The 23436-nt window shown below is 43.8% G+C and overlaps 1 protein-coding gene across 1 annotated transcript; it reads right to left on the reverse strand.

Moving 5' to 3' along the window:
- Positions 1-4806: 4806 nt before the first annotated feature.
- Positions 4807-19181, reverse strand: LOC123997608 (akirin-1-like). The gene is made up of 5 exons (XM_046302014.1): positions 18830-19181; positions 7684-7827; positions 6050-6178; positions 5386-5457; positions 4807-5211 (listed from the first exon to the last, which is right to left on the reverse strand). Exons 1-5 carry the CDS (start codon positions 19032-19034, stop codon positions 5201-5203), a joined length of 561 nt encoding a protein of 186 aa, XP_046157970.1. The 5' UTR covers positions 19035-19181; the 3' UTR covers positions 4807-5200.
- Positions 19182-23436: the final 4255 nt, after the last annotated feature.

Here is a 23436-nt window from a genome sequence, read left to right on the forward strand (position 1 = left end):
CGGTACGGAGTCAATGTGCGGGGGGCACCGGTGTCGAGGTAATTGAGATAATGATGTGCATGTAGTTAGTTATTAAAGTGACCCATGCATAGATAATAAAAGAGTAACAGAAGAGCGTGGGGGGGGCATGCAAATAGTCTGGGTAGCCATTTGATCAGGTGTTCAGGAGTCTTACGGCTTGGGAGTAGAAGCTGTTAAGAAGCCTATTGGACCTAGACTTGGCGCTCTGGTACCGCTTCCCATTCGGTAGTATAGACAATAGTCTATGACTAGGGTGGCTGGAGTCTTTGACAATTATTAGGGCCTTCCTCTGACGCCATCTGGTACAGAGGTCCTGGATGGCAGGAAGCTTGGCCCCAGTGATGTACTGGGCTGTACGCACTACCCTCTGTAGTGCCTTGCGGTCGGAGGCCGAGCAGTTTCCATATCAGACAATGATGCAACCCGTCAGGATGCTCTCGATGGTGCAGCTGTAAAACCTTTTGATGTTCTGAGGACCCATGAACTAAATTCTAAAGTCTCTTAAGGGGGAATAGGTTTTGTTGTGCCCTCTCCACAACGGTCTTGGTGTGCTTGGACCATGTTAGTTTGTTGGTGATGTGGACACCAAGGAACTTGAAGCTCTCAACCTGCTCCACTACAGCCCCGTTGATGAGAATGGGAGCGTGCTCGGTCCTCCTTTTCCTGTAGTCCACAATCATCTCCTTTGTCTTGATCACATTGAGGGAGAGGTTGTTGACCTTGCACCACATGGTCAGGTCTCTTACCTCCTCCCTATAGGCTGTCTCATTGTTGTCGGTGATCAGGCCACCATTGTTGTCATCAGCAAACTTAATGATGGTGTTGGAGTCGTGCCTGGCCGTGCAGTCATGAGTGAACAGGGAGTACAGGAGGGGACTGAGCACGCACAACCTGAGGGGCCCCCGTGTTGAGGATCAGCGTGGCGGATGTGTTGTTACCTACCCTTACCACCTGGGGGGCGGCCCATCAGGAAGTCCAGGATCCAGTTTCAGAGGGAGGTGGTGTTTAGTCCCAGGGTCCTTAGTTTAGTGATGAGCTTTGAGGGCACTATGGTGTTGAATGCTGAGCTGTTATCAATGAATATCATTTTTCACATAGGTGTTCCTTTTGTCCACGTGGGAAAGGGCAGTGTGGAGTGCAATAGAGATTGCATCATCTGTGGATCTGTTGGTGCGGTATGCTATTTGGAGTATGTCTAGGGTTTCTGGGATAATGGTGTTGATGTGAGCCAGCCTTTCAAAGCACTTCATGGCTACAGACGTGAGTGCTTCAGGTCGGTAGTCAGTTAGGCAGGTTACCTTAGTGTTATTGGGCACAGGGACTATGGTGGTCTGCTTGAAACATGTTGGTATTACAGACTCAGCCAGTTGGTCAGCACATGCTCGAAGTACACGTCCGGGTAATCAGTCTGGCCCAGCGGGCTTGTGAATGTTGTCCTGTTTAAAGGTCTTACTCACATCAGCTGCGGAGAGCGTGATTACACAGTCGTCCGGAACAGCTGATGCTCTCATGCATGTTTCAGTGTTACTTGCCTCGAGGCGAGCATAGAAGTTATTTAGCTCGTCTGGTAGGCTCGTGTCACTGGGCAGCTCTCGGCTGTGATTCCGTTTGTAGTCTGTAATAGTATGCAAGCCCTGCCACGAGTGTCGGAGCCAGTGTAGGACGATTTGATCTTAGTCCTGTATTGATGCTGTGCCTGTTTGATGGTTCGTCAGGGGGCATAGCGGGATTTCTTATGAGCTTTCGGGTTAGAGTCCCGCTCCTTGAAAGCGGCAGCTCTACCCTTTAGCTCAGTGCAAATGTTGACTGTAATCCATGGCTTCTGGTTTGGGTATGTACGTACAGTAACAGTGGGGACTACGTCCTCGATGCACTTATTGATAAAGCCAGTGACTGATGAGGTGTACTCCTCAATGCCATCGGAAGAATCCCGGAACATATTCCAGTCTCTGCTAGCAAAACAGTCCTGTAGTTTAGCATCTGCTTCATCTGACCATTTCTTTTATAGGCCGAGTCACTGGTGCTTCCTGCTTTAATTTGTGCTTGTAAGCAGGAATCAGGAGGATAGAGTTATGGTCAGATTTGCCAAATGGAGGGCAAGGGAGAGCTTTGTACATGTGGAGTAAAGGTGGTCTAGAAATGTTTTCCCTCTGGTTGCACATTTAAGATGCTGACAGAAATGAAGTAAAACTGATTTAAGTCCCTGGCCACTAAGAGCGCCGCCACTGGATGAGCGTTTTCCTGTTTGCTTACGGCGGAATACAGCTCATTGAGTGTGGTTTTAGTGCCAGCCTCAGTCAATGGTGGCATGTACAGTCGTGGCCAAATGTTTTGAGAACGAACACAAATATTAATTTTCACAAAGTCTGCTGCCTCCAGAATGACATGAAGAGTGATCAGATGAATTGCAATTAATTGCAAAGTCCCTCTTTGCCATGCAAATGAACTGAATCCCCCAAAAACATTTCCACTGCGTTTCAGCCCTGCCACAAAAGGACCAACTAACATCATGTCAGTGATTCTCTCGTTAACACAGGTGTGAGTGTTGACGAGGACAAGGCTGGCGATCACTCTGTCATGCTGATTGAGTTCGAATAACAGACTGGAACCTTCAAAAGGAGGGTGGTACTTGGAATCATTGTTCTTCCTCTGTCAACCATGGTTACCTACAAGGAAACATGTGCCGTCATCATTGCTTTGCACAAAATGGGCTTCACAGGCAAGGGTATTGCTGCCAGTAAGATTGCAACTAAATCAACCATTTATCAGATCTTCAAGAATTTCAAGGAGAGTGGTTCAATTGTTGTGAAGAAGGCTTCAGGGTGCCCAAGAAAGTCCAGCAAGCGCCAGGACCGTCTCCTAAAGTTGATTCAGCTGCTGGATCAGGGCACCACCAGTACAGAGCTTGCTCAGGAATGGCAGCAGGCAGGTGTGAGCGCATCTGCACGCACAGTGAGGTGAAGACTTTTGGAGGATGGCCTGGTGTCAAGGGCAGCAAAAAAAGCCACTTCTCTCCAGGAAAAACATCAGGGACAGACTGATATTCTGCAAAAGGTACAGGGATTGGACTGCTGGTAAAGTCATTTTCTCTGATGAATCCCCTTTCTGATTGTTTGGGGCATCCGGAAAAAAGTTTGTCCGGAGAAGACAAGGTGAGCGCTACCATCAGTCCTGTGTCGTGCCAACAGTAAAGCATACCGAGACCATTCATGTTTGAGGTTGCTTCTCAGCCAAGGGACTAGACTCACTCACATTGTTGCCTAAGAACACAGCCATTAATAAAGAATGGTACCAACACCTCCGAGAGCAACTTCTCCCAACCATCCAGAAACAGTTTGGTGACAGGATAGGATAAGTAATCCCTCTCACCCCCCCCCCTTTAAGATTTAGATGCACTATTGTAAAGTGACTGTTCCACTCGATGTCATAAGGTGAATGTACCAATTTGTAAGTCGCTCTGGATAAGAGCGTCTGCTAAATGACTTAAATGTAAAATGTAAATGTAACAATTCCTTTAGCATGATGGAGCACCTTGCCATATGGCAAAAGTGATAACTAAGTGGCTCGAAGAACAAAATATTGATATTTTGGGTCCATGGCCAGGACACTCCCAGGCCTTAATCCCATTGAGAACTTGTGGTCAATCCTCAAGAGGCAGGTGGACAAACAAAAACTCACAAATTCTGACAAGCTCCAAGCATTGATTATGCAAGAATGGGCTGCATTGACAGCATGCCAGGGCAGATTGCAGAGATCGAAGGGTCAACACTGCAAATATTGACTCTGCATCAACTTCATGTAATTGTCAATAAAAGCCTGACACTTATGAAATGCTTTTAATTATACCTCAGTGTAACATGACAAAAATATCTAGACACTGAGGCAGCAGACTTGTGAAAATGAAGATTTGTCAACTTTTGGCTGTTTGTACTATACTCTGTTCATCTTTCCCTCGATCCTGACGAGACTCCTCATCCCTGCCGCTTAAAAACATCCCCATAGCAAGCTGCTGCCACCACGCTTCACCATAGAATGGTATTGGTACTGCCTGTCCCTGCCTGCCCCCCCCCCAGACATAGCATTCAGGCCAGAGTTCAATTTTGGTTTCATCAGACCAGAGAATCTTGTTTCTCATGGTCTGAGTCCTTCAGGTGCCTTTTGGCAAACTCCAAGCAGGCTGTCATGTGCCATTGTGAGTGGTTTCCTTTTGGCCACAACCATAAAGGCCTGATTGGGAGTGCTGCAGGTATGGTGGTCCTTCTGAAAAATCCGTGCCTCGACACAATCCTGTCTCTGAGTTCTACGGACAATTCCTTCGACCACATGGCTTGGTTTTTGCTCTGACATGCACTGTCAACTGTAGGACCTTATATAGACAGGTGTGTGCTCATTTCCAAATCATGTTCGATCAATTTTATTTACCACATGTGGAGTCCAAGTTGTAGAAACAATGGAAACAGGATGCACGGGAGCTCAATATCAAGTATTTTGCAAAAGGTATGAATAAGTTCTGTTAAGCTTTAATAAATGTGTAAAACATTTTTATGTATTTACCTAATTTTAGAACAAGGTTGTCGTAACAAAATGTGGAAAAAGTGAAGGGGTCTGAAATCTTTCCGAATGCACTGTAATGTTCTTGAACTGATTATGCAACCTTAAAGCACATGCACTGCACAAATAAACCTTCCTTTGACAAAACACTAACTTAGTCATTTACTTTATAATTAAAAAAGACCAAAACAGTTTGTTCAACAAAGCATAACAAAAAAAGTCTGAGGGAAACCATTTTAAATCACAGAAATTTTATTTTCAAAAGAATTCCACATCCTCAGGTAAAGAGTTGGAAAAGAAAAAGAACCTGGTTGGATGAGGCCAGGGGGCTTTAGTAATACAGCTTCTGCAGAGGGGGCAGCGCTGGCAGGTTATAATACAGAAGGATCAGAAAAGCCACTACAGCACTGGGGAGAACGACAGAGCTGCTTTCGTCAAAAATCCAGAGCAATAGCATATCTATAGCGCTTTGGCCAGCAGACAGTTTGACAAAAAAATAAAAAATAATAAAAATGGATAAACCATGGCACCCAAAAAAAGCATTAAAAAAACACAAATCTAGTTGAGGAAGGGGCAGTAGAAGAGCAGCCATCTTGTGAGAAAAGCTGGTACCTCGTCGATGGGGAATTCAAGAGACATCTGAAACAGAGGGATGAATAATGGATGAAAACAGCATGAAGACAGAAATGAGATGACAAGATAATGCATTAGAACTCTGAACAGAGAAATCTATTTCATGTGGCTGTAGGGATTGCTTTGTTTACTCTTTAGAAGCAAAATTGTGCATGGATAAAATGTGAAGAAGATACTTACAACTAGCAGGCCTGGCGCCGTATCTTCGCATGATCTGGTCTTGTGTGAATTTCACAAAAGATTCGTATTGTTCTGTAACAGAAGATCAAAATGGCTGTTGGATTAGTACAAAACTGTGAAGGTGCAGATTAAAGTACCAGATATACATCTACACATATTGGTGTCCTTTCTACATGTGATGCAAAAAAAAAAAGAATACTTGGTGCTTCAGCCTTCACTAAACATCAGCTAAACGGTTGATCATTCCAGTCAGAGCAGATTTATATTCTGTAAATATTAGCAGTCTTGGCTAGTAGTGTCTCGTCTATAAATTCATATCTGCCAAGAGCAGCCCTTAATTAAACAAAAACAAAAATCAGCAGGACATTAGATAAAGGCATTAAATGTGTTCTGGGGGAGCAGCCAATAGGACCACTCCTATTGCACACAGGGTGCCATAACATTTAAGATTTTTCTTAAGACAGAAGGAACAAACTAAAGCCATTTTCACACTATCATGTTGACCCGAACCACTCCGCTAGCTGACATTTTTAGCATGGATCCAGCATCTACAGTTGATGCGTAACCATGCCAGCTCAGCTTGTTTTTCAGCTTGGCTAAGTAATGTGAAAAGCCCTTTTGACTGAGGTTTAAGGATGGTGATATGCAATGTGCGGTCTTGTACCTGCAAGTTTTGTGTTGAGGATCTGTTCATACTCCTCCCGGATCTTCTCCTCGTGGTCTTTGAGCAAGCGCTCGCACAGGTAGCTCACCTGCCTCAGTGTGAACGACGGCTGGTCCTTCCTCGAGGCACCTGGGACACAGTGAGATTTTAAATAGGCTGACATTGTCATGTCCACTGACATGTCCTCTCTAGGAATAGATGGTAAGCAAGAAATTGTTGTGCAGACGTTTGTCGCCTTCAACTCAGCAGCAGCCTAGAGCACTGGTTCCCAACCGGTGTGCTGCGTGCCTTGAACTCAGGTGTTCAGCCATGGGTGGGCATAGGCCCACCTACTGGGGAGCCAGGACCTGCCAATCAGATTTGAGTTTCTACCCACAAGAGGGCTTTAATTAGACAGAAATACTCCCCAGTTTCAGCTTTCCAGGTGGCTGGTCTCAAACATGAAAATGGCACCTGGTTGCATCTGTATCTTGTTTTAAGTCTAGTGCGCTCAGGCTGTTACATTTGTATCACTTGAGGGGCACGTGTCACGAGCAAAAGGAATTTGTATCATTTTACTTAGTCTGTGAAAACCATTAGCTCAGGCAAGTCTGATTAGGCTTTAATTTGTATATACACACACATGGCTCTGGTTAGCTATACCAGAGCCTCCGCTATAGAAACAAACATGACGGTGTCCGTGGTCGCAACTTCAGCTCAAAAGAAACATCGTAAAAAAAGAGCTTAATTTTCTTATTTCTTGCGCAGATTCTTGGGACACTCCTAATGGGTACAAACAACTTAACCATAATGAGTAAGGAACTATCAAAATATTTAAAATAAACCCTATATTATTATTATAATAAAACATTTGTCACAGAAAAGAGATGGTTTGCAGAGTGAATCAGATGAGAGGTCACCACCTCTAAATAAATTAATATGGACATTAGGTGTGCCGCAGAATTTAATATTCCATCAAGGAGGGTCACATGGCACGAACGAGGCCCCGTTGCCAAAGTTCCGTGACTTTGGAGCTGGATCCAGGGGAAGGCTGAATGATTCATACCCTGGGCTTTTAAGTGTACTTTGACCCATTTCGAATCTGACCAAAGCTTTCATAAGCTAAATTCCAGGCAATAGTCTCCGAACTAGGAGAGAACTATAATTACTAGAACGGAGTGGCAGAAAATCGCATTTAAGTCGATGGTTTCCCCGAGTGATGCAGAGATCTAAAGAGGAGTCACTGCAGATCCTGGTTCGATCCCGGGCTCTATCACAACTGGCCGTGATCGGGAGTCCCATAGAGCGGCGCACAATTTGCCCAGCGTCGTTCAAGTTAGGGGAGGGTTTGCCCGGGCTAGGCAGTCACTGTAAATAAGAATTTGTTCTTAACAGACTTACCTAGTTAAAAGTTAACAAAATTAATTGTCTATGTGTTTGGAGACATCAAAAAGAAGAGGGCACCGACTTGAGCCAATGGTATCTATAAAAACGTATACCGACTCCAAGCATCATTATGTAACGTCTGTGGCTGAAATTTTGGGGGTTTGGATTATCGCTGCGTGCTCACACTGAACACCATGAGTGGTGATGGGGTTTGGCAGGGGACTCAGTTTTTCTCTTCCCCGTCCCCCCTCTCTCTCGCAGGGTCTCACCTGGTGGGGAGCTGGGGGCAGTGAGGGCAGAACTGGGGGCATCGGTGGAGCTACAGGTAGCCTCACTCTGGTTGAAGGCCCCCTCCAGCTGCCGTCGCCTCTGGTAGCGGCTGTACTCCTGACGGATGTTCTGGAAGATCTGCTCTGTAGAGGGGACAGAACACAGGGGACAGTCATAAACAGGGCCGTGAACAACCAGCACTCAGGACAAATAATGCCGAGACCACCAATATGAAAATGGTGCCCGTCTAGTTGATTTTAGAAGACAAGCCACAGCCTGCCTTGAAAGCACAAACATAAGAGGTGACCGGTTTATTTTAGATGGTCTTTGATCATAGCAAACCAGCCATGTCAGAAAGCTAGAAACATTCAGCTTCTGAGAATGCCAATGTGTTCCAAAATTGCATGTTGTTGATCACTACAAGCTACAATCATGCTATAGGCCTAGTAGGCGTAGTGTTCAATGAGAGCAGAATGTTTTCCCTCAAGCCTAAATGAAGGCCCACAGCTATGCACACATCCTGTGTGAGCTGCAGTGTTCAGCTGATGAGGTTTTCAAAACAAAACGCACTAACAGGAAGGAGCGCTTTAAAGCTGGGTGAGACTAACATCAGCGACAAACACACCAGCTGTGTCAACCCCCACAGCACACTTCCTCAAAAAGAATCCACCCCTTCTGCGATCCAGTGACTGGCAAGAAGGGGCAAAGGAGTCAGTTTCAGTTTCACTTCTTCCTTCAAATCTTTCAGGAATTGTGACGAATCCCTAGCTGACTAGGAGACAGTCAGGCTTAACAGGTCTTCATGTCTGAGAGGCTAAATAAGCCAAGACAGAAATAGTAGACCGCTTATCTTGTACCAGCATGTCCGGCAATAACACGGCAAGAAAACTACTCTAATATTTGACGCACAGTTCTACTTGGCAGTGGTGCTAAAGCTGGAGACCTTTGTTGACAAGCAGGAGCAACAAGCACAAAGCAGAGAGATCTTGGTGACATCTGACTGCAATAGAGGGCAGGAAGGAGCATGAAACAGGGCACCGGCCTGCCATGCTACAGCCTCCTTTCCAGAGAAACTGGGTTGGGTTTCATCCTCCAAGGTCTTTGATCACTGCATAGCTGGGCTTCAGCCAGGCTACGTCCCCATGGTCAAAAAGGTAGGGCACTACGCTATGAAAGGATTAGAGTGCCATTTTGGATGAGGTAATCTAACATAGCAGGCGTAAAGGAAAAACACCACAGTGGAGTTCCCACATCCAATTTTCAGCAGAAAAGGTAGCTAGGTTGAATTAGCATTAGCCCTGAAAACCGGATGTTGGCAACGCTAAGCCTAGGGACGAGCCTAGAGATCTGGACTGAGCTAGGCCCTACGTGTGCTCAAGCAGTGGTGGAACCCACTCTTTTCAGCCTAAGCAGTGAGACTACAACTAAAGCCTTGACTTAACTTCAGGGCCAATTCCAGTATTCAGCAAACAACCCTGGAGGAAGTAGGTAGCCCCTAATCAGTGAAAACTTTTCTTGGCTAGAGTCCATATCCCACTGGAAACCATTTCAAATCAGATCCACTAAGACCTGGCACCTCACTTGCATAGGGTTTTGACTAGGCTAAGAACATTAGCCAACATACAAGACAAAACTAAAACATATCAACCTGGTGCTAAACTGAAATTTCACAGATTGGGTGTAAAGTTCAAAGATATATTAGGAACGAAAACAAGTAAAAAAAACTTGTTTAGGCTATGCCGTTTCCCTGACCAGTGTGGATAGCCAGAGTGTGACGTAACATCCTTATCCCACCTCAAAAGGGCCCATCTAGGGAGGCCTGCCTCACTTATCTTGGGTTGAGAGAGCAGCAGCTATATCAAGTTAAGAGCAAACATGCATGTCTCTGTGAGCTGTTCTGAGGGGAGAAGCAAGCCAGCATTCTCAATTCATATTTCTTCACCTCCTCAAAATGCATTGTAAGCAGTAGTCTGAGGGGAGAGACAAGGAGAGAGCGGAATCTAGGCAAGACAAACTAAACTAGCTTTTCTCAGATGCCATTTCGAGGGGAGGTAGCTAGACATGTGACTGACTGGCCGGCCATGTATTATCAAGCTGGAGGCTTCAAATTCACAAGAAGAGCAGGACAGGAGCAGCAAGGGAGTTGATGAGCTGAAGCCTTCCTGTGTTAACAATGCAGCGAGAATCTGACAAGCAGTGTTTATTTAGCCACTGCTAAACGTTAACTTAATAAAAGCTGTACTTACCCCAGAGAGTATATGAAAGGGGCTTGCTTCCCCTTTGAACAGTTGTTTGGAGGCATGACTCAAATGTTTCACAATGCTGCATGAACATACTCGTTGAAAGGCCACTGTGTGAGATTGTCTGCCAATGCTACTCCAAATAGATTGGTGCAATGATCTATTAGCTTGAGCATCACGTTGTTTATCTAAATAGCTTACCTATAATGAGGCTTAAGCCCAAGTCATAAATCACTCCTTAAAATGAAGTTGTCAAAAGGTTTGGTTCTTTATGTCAGTGCCATGACTGCAAAAGTCACCGGCATCTCAATTCCTGTAGGCTACATTTTGAAACACTTCATTTGATACAGGGGTGAAAGTAGATTTCATTTCATCCCGGTACGGGACCTCCTGTGTGTGCATTAAATAAAATAATTGAATTAATAGGGAAAATGTCATTCTAATCAGATCTCTGTGGGCCTCGTCGTAAAAGATTTATCATTTAAGTTTTGAAATGCATTACCTTTAATGTAGTATAAACAAGTAATGATATTTGCATCTGATTGTCAAACAAACCACTTTTTTTTTAAGGGCTCCTTTACTAAGCTATAAGGGTTGCAAAGGGTCATAAACGTTCCGGTAAATTTCCATGGGAAGTTAGGCCCGGGAATTTGGATTAAATTCATCAAAAAAAAGTTAGCTGGAAGAGATTTCTGTTCTGCGCTCAGCATACACCCCTCCAGACATTCTTTGTCTACTCATTTGCTGGATGCAGAGGTCAAGTGAAGGTCAAGCAAATCATTGAGAAAGCAGACTATTGCAATCTGATGGCTGGTAAAATGTTCGTAGGCAAGGAATAATTAACTACATCTCCACCCCTCAACTAGTATTCTACATGAGCACAGACAAGGGACAGACACACCGGTCTCTACATTGCAGATGAGCTGAAGGCAGTCAATGACCTTGGACCACAGAAGGTATTTGTACTGGTGACAACAATGCTGCGAACGTGAGAGCTGCTTGGTCTACCCTGACATCACAGCCATTGGCTGTAATGCTCATGCATTGCATCTGCTCCTCAAGGATATTATGGCACTAAAAACAATGGATGCACTCTACAATAGAACCAATGAAATGGTTAGGTATGTGAAGGGTCATCAAGTTATAGCAGCAATCTACCTCACAAAGCACAAAGTGAGAAGAATAAGAGCACCACATTGAAGCTGCTCAGCAACACCCATTGGGGTGGTGTTGTCATGTTTGACGTCTCCTTGAGGGGAAGAAGTCTCTCCAAGAAATGGTCATATCACAGTCTGCCAATATGGACAGCCCCATCAAGAGGATCCTCCTGGATGATGTATTTTGGGAGAGCGTGGTAAGCAGCCTGAAACCTACAGCAGTAGCCATTGCACAGATTGAGACAATGCCATCCTTTCTGATGTTCAGACTCTGCTTGCAGATGTAAGAGAAGAATTCCGTACGGCTTTCACTGCTGCTCTAAGCAGAGGAAACTGCAGTTCTGAAATACATCAAAAAGCGTGAAAACTAGGATTCTGCCTGAAGCCCATACACGCAGCAGCGTACATGTTGGACCCCAAGTATGCTGGCAAGAGCATCCTGCCTGGTGCAGTGCTCAACAAGGCCTATGGTGTCATCACTACAGTGTCTCACCACCTTGGCCTGGATAAGGGCAAGGTTCTTGGCAGTCTAGCGAAATACACTTCCAAGCAAGGGCTTTGGGGTGGAGATGCAATATGGCAGTCGTGCCAACATATCTCATCAACTTTGTGGATCGGAGGCTCTTTCCCAGGTTGCCATTATCATCCTCCAAATACCACCAACATCAGCCGCCTCAGAGCGCTGTCCTTGTTTGAACACACCAAAGCACTCAGGCTGACCAATACAAGGGTTGAAAAATTGGTGGCCATACAGGCAAATTTGAGGCTTTTTAAGCCTGACAACAAGCAATTCTCAATAAGGTTGGAAAGTGAGTGAAGATAAGGCTTCAGAGTCTGATGTTCAAGAGGTGGACATTGAGGAGGTCCAGGGAGAAGACATGGAAGCCTGAGAGGAAGACAGTCTAGAAACACAAGCTTTTGTTATCATTTCACAGATGTTTCTCAAATGTATGTTGAAAACATTTTTGGGAAATGCGATGGGTCATTCAATGTTCCCTTTTTGTTTTTCAGGGAAATCATCCCATGTGAAGAGTCAACAATTTAATTACAGTTCAATTCGTAACTAAATAGTTTTTTTCCCTATTGGAAGGATTTAATCATTTGCAATTATGTCTACTTATAAGGTAAAATGTTTGTCTCCATATATGGTTAAATATATCCAATGCAAAAATCACATTTAAAATGGTAATAATTTGCATATATTTCCATGAATTCCCATGGAAAGTTTCCATCTTTGAATATTCCCCAAAATGTGCAACCCACACACATTCATCTTCTTGCAACATATTTCCAGCATCCAAAAACTGTTGAAAGGAAATAGACACCAGTTAGACAATACACCACCAAGTGTAATGACATTGTCGATTGTCATTAGGCCAGAATTCATGCATCCACTGCTGTCCACACACATCGGCCATTCATCTCAGCCTTGGCAAAATGTCAGTATTCTCATCGAACCACATTGCGTTTTTGGAGCAAAAGCTATATCACCCATTTTCAAGTCCATTTGCTAATTTTTCATGCCTGTGACATAGTTGGCTAATGACAAATAAGGGTGTAAAAAGCCTAGTTTATTACATTTTGTTTCAATTATTGTGATATGCTGATGATGTTACACAAGTATGGCGTACCTCCGCTATTTATTTGGCTGGGACACCATACTGGACCGTTTTACTTTCACCCCAGATTTGATCAAATGCATTTAGTTGACAAGAGACATCCTTTTCCGAACCAGGGTATATCTGCACCTGGGTGTGCTGTGCTGAATGATCTCAGAGCTCCAGGGTAACCTTTTGAGTGACAAGTGAACTCCCTCCCCTACCGCCAACCACCAGAATACCGATCTTGGGGTGTTGCCTAGCAACAATGACCCTGCCACAGCCAGGCCAAAGCAATCAATCACAGACTTCCTGCGAGAGGGAAAAGCCTCAGCTAAAAAGCTCAGGGAGAGAACAAACAAAAACAGTGTACAAGGCAAGAGATAGGCCAGATAAATTGTATGTGGGGACGACGGGTGGCGGTGAAGAGGAAAAACAGGCCGTCTGACTCATTTCACCCTCCATTGCTGAAGTATAGTGGGGGGACTTACGGACTCCAAAGCCGCCAGGAAGAAGGCTGTATTGTGAGTCAGGCCAAGTTGATGTAGCAAAGACCCTCTTAAAGTATGGACATAATTGGTTGCTACTAGAGCATGACTATGGGTGGCAACTGGCCACAGGGCTTACCAACTGAAGGTATAATGAATTGAAGGAAAATGCTGGCGAGAAGTACTAGGCTAACGCTGTGTTGAACATTAGCACAAAAGTAGGTCAGATTAATTTATTGCCCATTAAGGTAAGAACCTGGAAGGTAATCTTAAGAAATTCTGCACGTAGATCCAAATCAACTAAGTTACCCACTGAAGACATCTGAGCTGATGCCATCTGTCATGACAATACAAGCACATGTATTACAAGTAGGGATGTGAACGTGTTCAGTCTGTTTGTAGAATATTCTAGCCTATTCATTGATGATAGGCCCTACTTTACTGAAGTTGCGAGCCAAGAAATGCAAGATATAGCGTTCCAATGCGAGATGCAGCTTTTGAGTGCCAATAGATGGGCCTAGTGCACAGTTCTGACTGGCTGCCTAGTGACTGACCTGCCTATACTATGTCCCTCGATAGGAAAGAGTTGTGTGTTCTCAGAAGTACGGCAACTAAATCAGTCCCCTCCATTCCAAAAACACTTAATCTTAGGAGTCAATTCCAAATCTTGATACTGAGAAATGGGAGTCGACTTACTGGACGGGGACAATAGTCATCCATCTATAGAGAAACAAATTCAATTATACGCTTTAGAATATACAAATCTGGTTTTCATAAAAATTGTTTGATCTTTCCTCTATACAAAAATAAAATATTTTGAGTTTGGTGGCAAACCATACAAATTACTGGCCAGATATCTTTGAAATACAGAATGACAATGATTCAAAGTTGTGTAACTAGGGAAATTACACTATTCTCCCAAGGACATCAATGACAGATTCCCATCTAAAGCCGATATTAACCCTTTAATCATGCACAACTTTTTGGAGACTTAATCTCCCTGCCCTGAACCAGGAAGATTCTAACTTCCAGAATAAGGAAATCTGAGAAACAATTAAATATCTAAAGAGTGATAAGACCCCGGGCCCAGATGGATTCTATAAAACATTCAACAACATTCTCTCCCTACCTGCACAAACTGATTGTTCAGGCCAAAGACGATGGAGCGCTCACACCTACTTTGAATTAGGCAGTTGTTACAGTTATACATGAAAGGGAAAGCTCTGGAAGTACGGTCATACAGTCCAATACAGACCAGAAGATCTTTGCAAAAACTCTGTCTAAAATGCTTAGCACTTTAGTGGGCAAATTGGTCCAGTCGGACCAGACCGGCATTTGGCCAACAGAAACTCATTCCTCAATCTCAGGCGCCTCGTCCACATTGTATTTCTCAGGTTACCCAACGATGACCTTGCCGTTAAATCTCGATGCTGACAAAGCCTTAGACCAAGTAGAGTGGTTCTATGAGACCCAAACCGTTGCTGGCCGTGACATTGTGAATTTTTGCGTGGAATTTTAAAATAAAATGTTTAAAATGCATTTTATCAGTTAACATTTCTCACATCCCTAACTAAAATCACAAGCTATTTGTGCAGCAGGGATACTGACATATGTAAGGCGGGAAAGACTAAATTTGCTGTTTTCTAATTCTTGCAAAAACATTTCAGGTGAACTATATATTTATTCATTAGATGGTTCTCCCATCGATTAGGTTCCCGCATATAAATATCTGGACATTTGGATGCACAAAGACTAAAATGTTTTAAAAAAACATGAGCTAGTTAAGATTCCAAGATTTAAAGTAGTCTTTTTCAATAGATCTGGGCTCTCCCTAAATAGAAAGCAGATTGTACAGTCAACTTCCCTGCCAGTTCTGGACGATGGTGACACCAGATTGGAGCAGCAGAGACTAAACGTAAACCTTTGGATGCCTTCTACCATAGCACCCTTCACTTTCACAGGTGACAGTTTTAATACTCACCAATGCATCCTGAATGAAAAAGGTTGACTGGTCCTCATTAAAGTCTCATAGATCAGTTAATAATTATACCAATCAAGTGGGCTGAAGGGGGAGGAGAACCTGTCCATGTGCCCTGGGACAGACAACAAAGGAAACCTGATTGGCTTGTGGGGGGGGGGGGGCTGAACAGAAACTGAATTCACTGGAAAACCCACAACGGAGAAGCTAGCTTGCAACGAGCTACAGTGTGGCCTCTCGCAGGGTAAAGGTGAGCATAAGATCAGGTATCTGGGCCCAATGTCTGCAGACACACCAACATCTTACATTCCTTTCCCCTCTGCAGCTGCTATGCAGTATGGAATTCAGCAAGCGAGGCGGATACTGAGTAAAATGCCAGTGTGCATGAAGCTGGAGCATAGCTGGCCTGTACATACAAAAAACATTAAAGTGGTGAAAGAAAACACAGCAAATCAAGGGAAAGAGGCTTAGGCGATTGTGTGATAAGGGTAAACAGCCGCAAGACAAATCCATTGCACACAGGAAGGCAGACAAGACACCTCTTCCGCCATCTGCCCGTTACACAAGCTTCATCAGCTGTTGAAACCTGCATGCGTGTGAACCTGCCAAAACCCCTTGCTGATTTTCTGCTTTTTGGGTCAAAGGTGCCATCAGCCTTAGCTTGTGATGGATAAGAGTTTTCTGGATCAAAAGGTGGCTTAGGTGGGGGATGTGGTGGGTCCGTTGGCACAGCCAAATTAAGATTTTTAGAGACCCCTCTTGACAGTGTAGCATTTAAGCCAATTTCTTGCAATTCCACAAAAGCTAACTTCATGGAATTCGAAAACATTTTGTAAAGGAGCAGAGAAGTTGTTTTTTCAGTTTAAACCAAATTCCCTATGATTCTACACATTCTGCTATGGAGCCGAGAACTTCCTGCATTTTGCCATGGCTAATGCAGTTTTATTTTGCTCAAACAATACAATGAATAAATGTACTGTTATGGAATTTTCAATCCACTATCTAGCTTTATTTCAATGATTGTATATATCTATCATATTTTGAACATACTTTATATCTGGTTTCAGTTTAATTTTACACAGAAAGCGTTAATCCCCATCCAGAAAATGAATACACCCTGTTTGGACATAGGCTTCCCGAAAAGACACTTAGGCAGCCCGCCCAATGATTTCAATGACAGATAAACCCTGGATACACAGATGTCCCCTGACAAAAGAGAAAAAAAATGTAGCTATGAAACAAGTCATTGTACAAACAAAACAGGCTCAGGACTAGTCTAAATGTCAGTTGCACAATCTGGTTTGGTACGATGGACTAGACAGGACCAGGTCAACTGCCTTTGTTTGGCTTTGTCCAGAACTGGGTCGCCAGTCACTGTTCCCCTTTCACGCCCACTATCATAGCCTATGACAATACAAGACAGTTTGTCGCAGGATAAGGTAACTTCGGTAATATGGGGCATAACTTCAGCGGTTTTCAGTGACGTAAAGGTACAAGCATGACGGTCACTGTGGTCTGCTTTTCCTCTATGACAGTGACACTGAGGCTGCGTGGGAGCGAAGCCTAGTCAGACTGGCCTGCATGTCAAGGGCAAAATGAAAAGATGTGATGTGAGCTGCACCAGTATTAAACAAATGTAAGAGAAAATAAAGCACTGCCTGCACACCCCAGCTAAATAACAGATGAAGAAAAGCAGCTGAGTAGACTAATGGCTGGTTTGGTGATGCGGCTGGCTGCTCACAGCTGCCAGACGTGATATTGGATGAAAGACTCATTCTGATATGACATATCTGGCATCACTCTAAACTATGATATTCTAGTTATAGGACACTTCGAGATGCATTCTGTACGCAGAAATTGAGAGAAACAGATCTTCCCCCAGTGTGATCACTACTTTATACCTCTTTTATAGCGAAATGGGTGGGTCTGAGCCTGCAAACTTGGTCAAACCCAACCTTACAGAGCTACACGATTCACATGGATGACCTATTTTGAGATCAATCTGGATGAGAAATAAAAACACCTCTTTAGGAGAGTTGCTGGCTAGCGGAGTAGAAAAGGAGAGCTGCACACTGGGAGCTCAGACGCCATGACTTTATAACCAACATTTCAACAGACAAGCTGTCTTCAGGGTATAATGACAAATATCAAAATAGTTAATACATTTACATCCCTGTAAATATGTAAAAAGGTGCAACCACTAACTGCCTTGGTTAGGTGCTGAAGGAAAAGCAGTCAATTTAGAAAATAAATCATTTAAAAACAGATCGGCCAGACAAAGACAAACCAGGTGGGGGGGGTTAACCAGTTCAACAGCGGAGGCATTCACATCAAGACGCAGGCCTGGCTAATGATAAGGGTGGGAGAGCCTCAAACAAAATGACCTGGAGTGTCCAGTCCATACAAACTCTGGCCCAGGAGGCAGTCCATCATACACCTTTAGTCGGGGCGGCAGGGTAGCCTAGTGGTTAGAGCATTCTGCCTCTGAACAGGTAGTTAACCCACTGTTCTTAGGCAGTCATTGAAAATAAGAATTTGTTCTTAACTGACATGCCTAGTTAAATAAAGGTCAAATTTAGATTTGCGCCATTGAAATGATGTGACAGGAGCTGCCGGTCCATTGAACTGCAGCAGGATGCAGGGTTTGAATTGAAAAGGATTTACTGTGGTGCACCAAAATAAAATAAAAATCTGCATGAAATTAAACAAGGGGTTCAAAAAAAGAGAAAGATCAGCCCCCACCCAACATTGTAATCCTCCAGTTAAAATATTATACACAAATCTCAAAGAAATAACATCAAATTGTCCCAAGTGGGAGAAGGATTTTAATTATGTTTTGGACAGCTGTGAAGATTAGATGCTGTCAAATAGCTCGCCTCTACTCCGGTGACGACAAATTCAATGAGCTTTGTTGGATTGCAGTCCAGATATCCAGGTAATTATCTTGCCAACCCTGCAGTCCCCCACACTCGCTCAACTCTCACAGGGGATAGATAACATTTTCAAGCGGGTGGGAGCATAAAGCGTTAGAACAATGAACTCAGCCCAGGGAAAACAGAGAAGGTATAACAAAAATAATATAAACTACCCCCACACTTCTAAATAAGAAATCTTGGACGTTTCAATGCAGCGTTCTACTATATAAAAGTAAGTCTGCTCATGGAATAAAGTGGGTTTGCACTAAGTACCTAGCTAGGCAAACTCAACTGGTCATTGCTAACTTCGCATGTTTTAATTTAGTCACACGAGACCCAATCATGGATTGTAGACCATGCAAAGAAAGCATTACGTTAGCTAGCTGGGTTAGGGTTGTTGTGCAGCTAGCCAGGTTAGCTATCTTTCGCAAGCTGACGCCGAAACATGATTTTTTTTTGCTTTGTGTCATAGATAACGGTGCTAGCTAGCTAACATGCCAGGCAATTAAAATAAACTAATATATTAGTCAACGGCTAACTAGTTAGCCCGCTATAATGGTATGTTAGCTATCTGACTGCGTTTAATTACCGAGCAAATGTTAGGCTAGTTACTGTAGGAACCTAACCAGCTAAGTTAACGTTAGCTAACATTAGCTTCTTATAAACCAACCCCCATTCTCGCGAAACACCCATTCCACTCCACCCTAACCCCCTCCCCCATGTCATTCCCTTGAAATACAGCTCAATCTAACTTTTGGCCATTTTTTACCTGGAGTAAGCCTGTGTTCTCCTCCCATAGTCGGGGGAGACATCGAGTGCGATGGGCAGTCAACTGGCGGACGGAGGTTGCACCTTTGAGGGGACGGGGTGCTTGGAGCCCCCGGTAGTGCATTGCACCTTCTACGCTTAGGAGACTGAGGACTGAGTAGGGCCTCAAACTCCATCGAGCGCTTTAACGTAGCTCCACACGCCATGGTGCCTGAGCAAAATAGACAACGAAGATGTACAGTAGATGAATATCTTCTAAAAATGCTGTAGCCGACTTTCTCTTTCCGTTCCCCTCTATCCACAACAGCGGTTTGCCGAAACAGTAAACGAGCTAACTGCGGTGCCTAGCCACTGAATTTCCAATACGTCACAATGGACGGCCGTACCATTCTACAAAAAGAGGGGGAATTTAGATTTAGGAAAATAAATGATTCACGTATAATGTATCGTATATATAGCATAATTGTGATATGAAGATTTTATTTGACATTTTATCTATTCAGTATACATGTGTGGTAAATTTGGTCAATAATGTACAATTTTACACGTTTATTGTTGTCATCCACCCCTTTTCTTTTATATGACGACTGTTTTTAGTTTAACTCAAATTGAGGTTCACGTGAGCACTCGATTGTTTTCTAATCGGGTAACGAGGGTACATTCTCTGCTCCTTTTAACAGGTAGGCCACAGTCAGTATCTGTTGTCTATCGTGTTCTTTATAAATACTAAATCAAAACACTGTATTCCCTCTTCACATACATCAATGAAAACCAAAGGCATTTCAAATGTTCTTTCACTTCCCATCAATGATGTCTTTATAAATCACGGTTGAGCAACTCAAGCAAGAGCACCAGATCTGTTGGTGCTCTTTCCAACTACATTGTTTATTGCCAAGCCAAACATGACAATGAGTGATAGTAGGCATGAATCATGACAGCAAAAATAGACTGGCATTCAGGCTAGCTCTATATGCTTGATTTAATTAGTTCTTGTTACTTTGCAATCTCACCTCCCCTCTTGCCTTTTGCCTTCATATTATTTCATCCATGTGTTTTCGATATTGCAAAGAATATCACAGGGAAAACCTTTGAACCACACATTGACAGATTTGACTAAAGTAGGTTAATATGTTAATATGTCACTGTCTCTGCAAGAATACATCCAAACATTTGCTAATTGTGATGCATTTAATGACATACTGAGTCCATTGTGACACTACAGGTGAAATGATACATTGCATTGCATTGCATACCATGTAGCCTAGAGCCCTCTGCACAGGGGAGATTTATTTTTGCACGATGGACATTATTAGCATGTCATGTCATTATAGGTCTCTCCCCATGGCTTATATCTCTACCATTGTCTATTAGAAGTTCACGTTGTCTAAGTGACCCTCAATGGTCACTGACACTGAGGCAATATGTTGTAGCTGCAAGCTCACTGTGTGTGGATAGAAGGGGTGATACTGAAGCACACACCAGACACATTTATTCATGTGATGCACAGTTGAGGAGGCTCTCAGTTAAATGAATCAAGTTGACATTTTATCACTTCACCCCCACAAAGCGTTAATGGGGCCAGGCACAATGTAGATCTGCAGGCTTTGTGTTATTTTTCTGCTGAACAATTGAATGTGACCTCCTAGATTAATTTATTGTCATATTTTTTATTCAGAGTGTAACATTTAATGTATGGTTACACATAAACATTGAAGTCAAATCATTAGTGAGTTATCCATTGGGTTTCTGGTCCCTAGTACCTGGGAGGGACATGCTTTATGTATTGACATGGATGAATTATTTGTGGTCATCTTGTGTGCCACATTCCCTTAAAGGCCCAGTGCAGTCAAAAACTTGATTTCCTGGTGTATTTTACATATATATATATATTTCCACACTGAGGTTGGAATAATACTGTGAAATTATTACAATTATGATAATGCGCCTTTAGTGTAAGAGCTGTTTGAAAATACACTTTTGCCGGGATGAAGTTTTGGCCTGCCTGCATGGTGACATCCCCAGGCGATAAATGAGTTAATAGACCAATAGATGGGTTGGTTGTTTAGCAACAAAACCGACACATGCGCAACGATGGGGCAAAACGGATGGGGTTGGCTTACATTGTTGACAACATGTAAACTATATTTCATCGCCAAATGTTTATTGAAAACAAATACATTTGCACAATGAGCACTTATTGTCTCTCAAATACATTTTTACAGTTGTTGGTTAGCTAGCTGGCAAATTTGAGCCATATTAACATTGACATGAAATAAGTCAAAACACCTCAAAATAAGACATGGTATCAAGAACAAGATACATCTAGCTGAAATGAGCCACCTACGATTCCACACATGGCAGCTTCTTGTCTTTGTTGCTTGCTCTCTGACCGTTCAGAATCATAACAAAGCACTGCTTCAAATCCAATTTTCTTTGTCACATGCTTCGTAAACAACAGGTGTCGACTAACAGTGAATGTGGTACTTACAGGTCTTTTCCCAACAATGCAGTTAAAGATAAAGAAGTAAAACTAGAAATAGTGAGACAAGGAATAAATACACAGTGAATAACAATAACATGGCTATATACAGGGAGTACCAGTACTGAGTCGATTTGCAGGGGTACCAGGAAATTGAGGTAGCTATGTACACATAGGTACGGGTAAAGTGACTAAGCAACAGGATTGATAATAGACTGAGCTGTAGCAGCAGCGTATGTGAATCAGTAGCAGCATATGTGAGGCAGGGTTGTGTTTCGGAGGACGCATGGCTCTCGACCTTTGCCTTTCCCAAGTCCGTAGAGGAGTTGCAGCGATGGGACAAACTAACTACCAATTGAATGTCACAAAAAATGTTTAAAAGCACCAATTTTTTTTATAATTAATTGGTTGTTGTGCACAGTAAAGAGAAGCCATAAATTACTACCTAGTCTAAGTATAGCAAATCAATAATTATTATTTAGTTGGTGCTTGTCTAAGGAGCTGTGAGGGGAACGGCACCTCAGTACCTCCAGGCTCTGATCAGGCCCTACACCCAAACAAGGGCACTGCGTTCATCCACCTCTGGCCTGCTCGCCTCCCTACCACTGAGGAAGTACAGCTCCCGCTCAGCCCAGTCAAAACTGTTAGCTGCTCTGGCCCCCCCAGTGGTGGAACAAACTCCCTCACGACGCCAGGACAGCGGAGTCAATCACCACCTTCCGGAGACACCTGAAACCCCACCACTTTAAGGAATACCTAGGATAGGATAAGTAATCCCTCTCACCCCCCCCCCGTTAAGATTTAGATGCACTATTGTAAAGTGACTGTTCCACTGGATGTCTTAAGGTGAATGCACCAATTTGTAAGTCGCTCTGGATAAGAGCGTCTGCTAAATGACTTAAATGTAAATGTAAATGTAATCAGTAGCAGCGTATGTGAATCAGTAGCAGCGTACGTGAATCAGTAGCAGCGTACGTGAATCAGTAGCAGCGTACGTGATTCAGTAGCAGCGTATGTGAATCAGTAGCAGCGTATGTGGTGAGTGTGAACGTGTGAGTATGTGTGTGTGGCATCAGTATGCATGTTGTGCGTGGACATATTTAGTGTGTGTATGTGTGTGTTGGGGTGTGAGTGTAAGTATGTGTGTAGGTAGTGTCCAGTGTGTATCAGTGCAAGATAGTTTAGTTCAAAAAGGGTCAATTCAGGTGGTCTGGGTAGCCATTTGATTAGCTATTTAGCAGTCCTGTTTAACAGTCTTATGGTGTGGGGATAGAAGCTGTTCGGGGTCCTGTTGGTTCCAGTCTTAGTGCAATGGTAACGCTTAGCAGACAGTCTGTGGCTTGGATGGCTGGAGTCTTTGACAATTTTGGGGTGCTTTCCTCTGACACCACCTGGTATAAAGGTCCTGAATGGCAGAGAGCTTGCCCCTAGTGATGTACTGCGCCGTACTCACCACCCTTTTGGTCCGGTGTCTTGCAGTTGCCATGCCAAGCGGTGATGCAGCTTGTCAAGATGCTATCAATGGCGCAGCTGTAGAATTTTTTGAGCCCATACCAAATCTTTTCTGCCTCCTGAGGGGGGAGAGGCGTTGTCGTTCCCTCTTCACAACGGTGTGTCTAGAGAGATTAGTGATGTAGACACCGAGGAACTTGAACACTCTCGACCCGCTTCACTACAGCCACATCAATGTGGATGGGGGTGTGCTTGCCCCTCTATTTCCTGTAGTCTACGATTAGCCCCTTTGTCTAGCTGATGTTGAGGTAGAGGTTGTTGTCTTGGCACCACACTGCCAGGTCTCTGACCTCCTCCATAAAGGCTGCCGCATCGTCGTTGTTGATCAGTCCTACCACTGTCGTGTCATCAGCAAACTTGATGATGGTGTTGGAGTCGTGTGTGAACACGCAGTTGTGGGTGAACAGGGAGTACAGGAGGGGACTAAGCACACACCCTTGAGTGGCCCCCATGTTGATGGTCAGCGTTGCAGATGTGTTGTTGCCTACCCTCAATGACTGAGGGCAGCCCATCTGAATGTCCAGGATCCAGTTGCAGGGGGAGATATTCCATCCCATGGTCCTGAGCTTGGTGAGGAGCTTGGAGGGGACTATGGTGTTGAATGCTGAGCTGTAATC

This window comes from Oncorhynchus gorbuscha, linkage group LG15 (genome assembly GCF_021184085.1).
Source record: "Oncorhynchus gorbuscha isolate QuinsamMale2020 ecotype Even-year linkage group LG15, OgorEven_v1.0, whole genome shotgun sequence".
NCBI classification, from domain to species: Eukaryota; Metazoa; Chordata; class Actinopteri; order Salmoniformes; family Salmonidae; genus Oncorhynchus; species Oncorhynchus gorbuscha.

Bases quoted from the DNA above. Each gene is read 5' to 3' on its own strand.
- LOC123997608 (XM_046302014.1), bottom strand. From the start codon at position 19,034: ATGGCGTGTGGAGCTACGTTAAAGCGCTCGATGGAGTTTGAGGCCCTA. The intron at 7,828-18,829 runs GTAAAAAATGGC...TCCCCTCTACAG, and splicing joins AGAACACAGGCTTACTCCAG to AGCAGATCTTCCAGAACATC. The intron at 6,179-7,683 runs GTGAGACCCTGC...ACTGTGTCCCAG, and splicing joins TGCCCCCAGCTCCCCACCAG to GTGCCTCGAGGAAGGACCAG.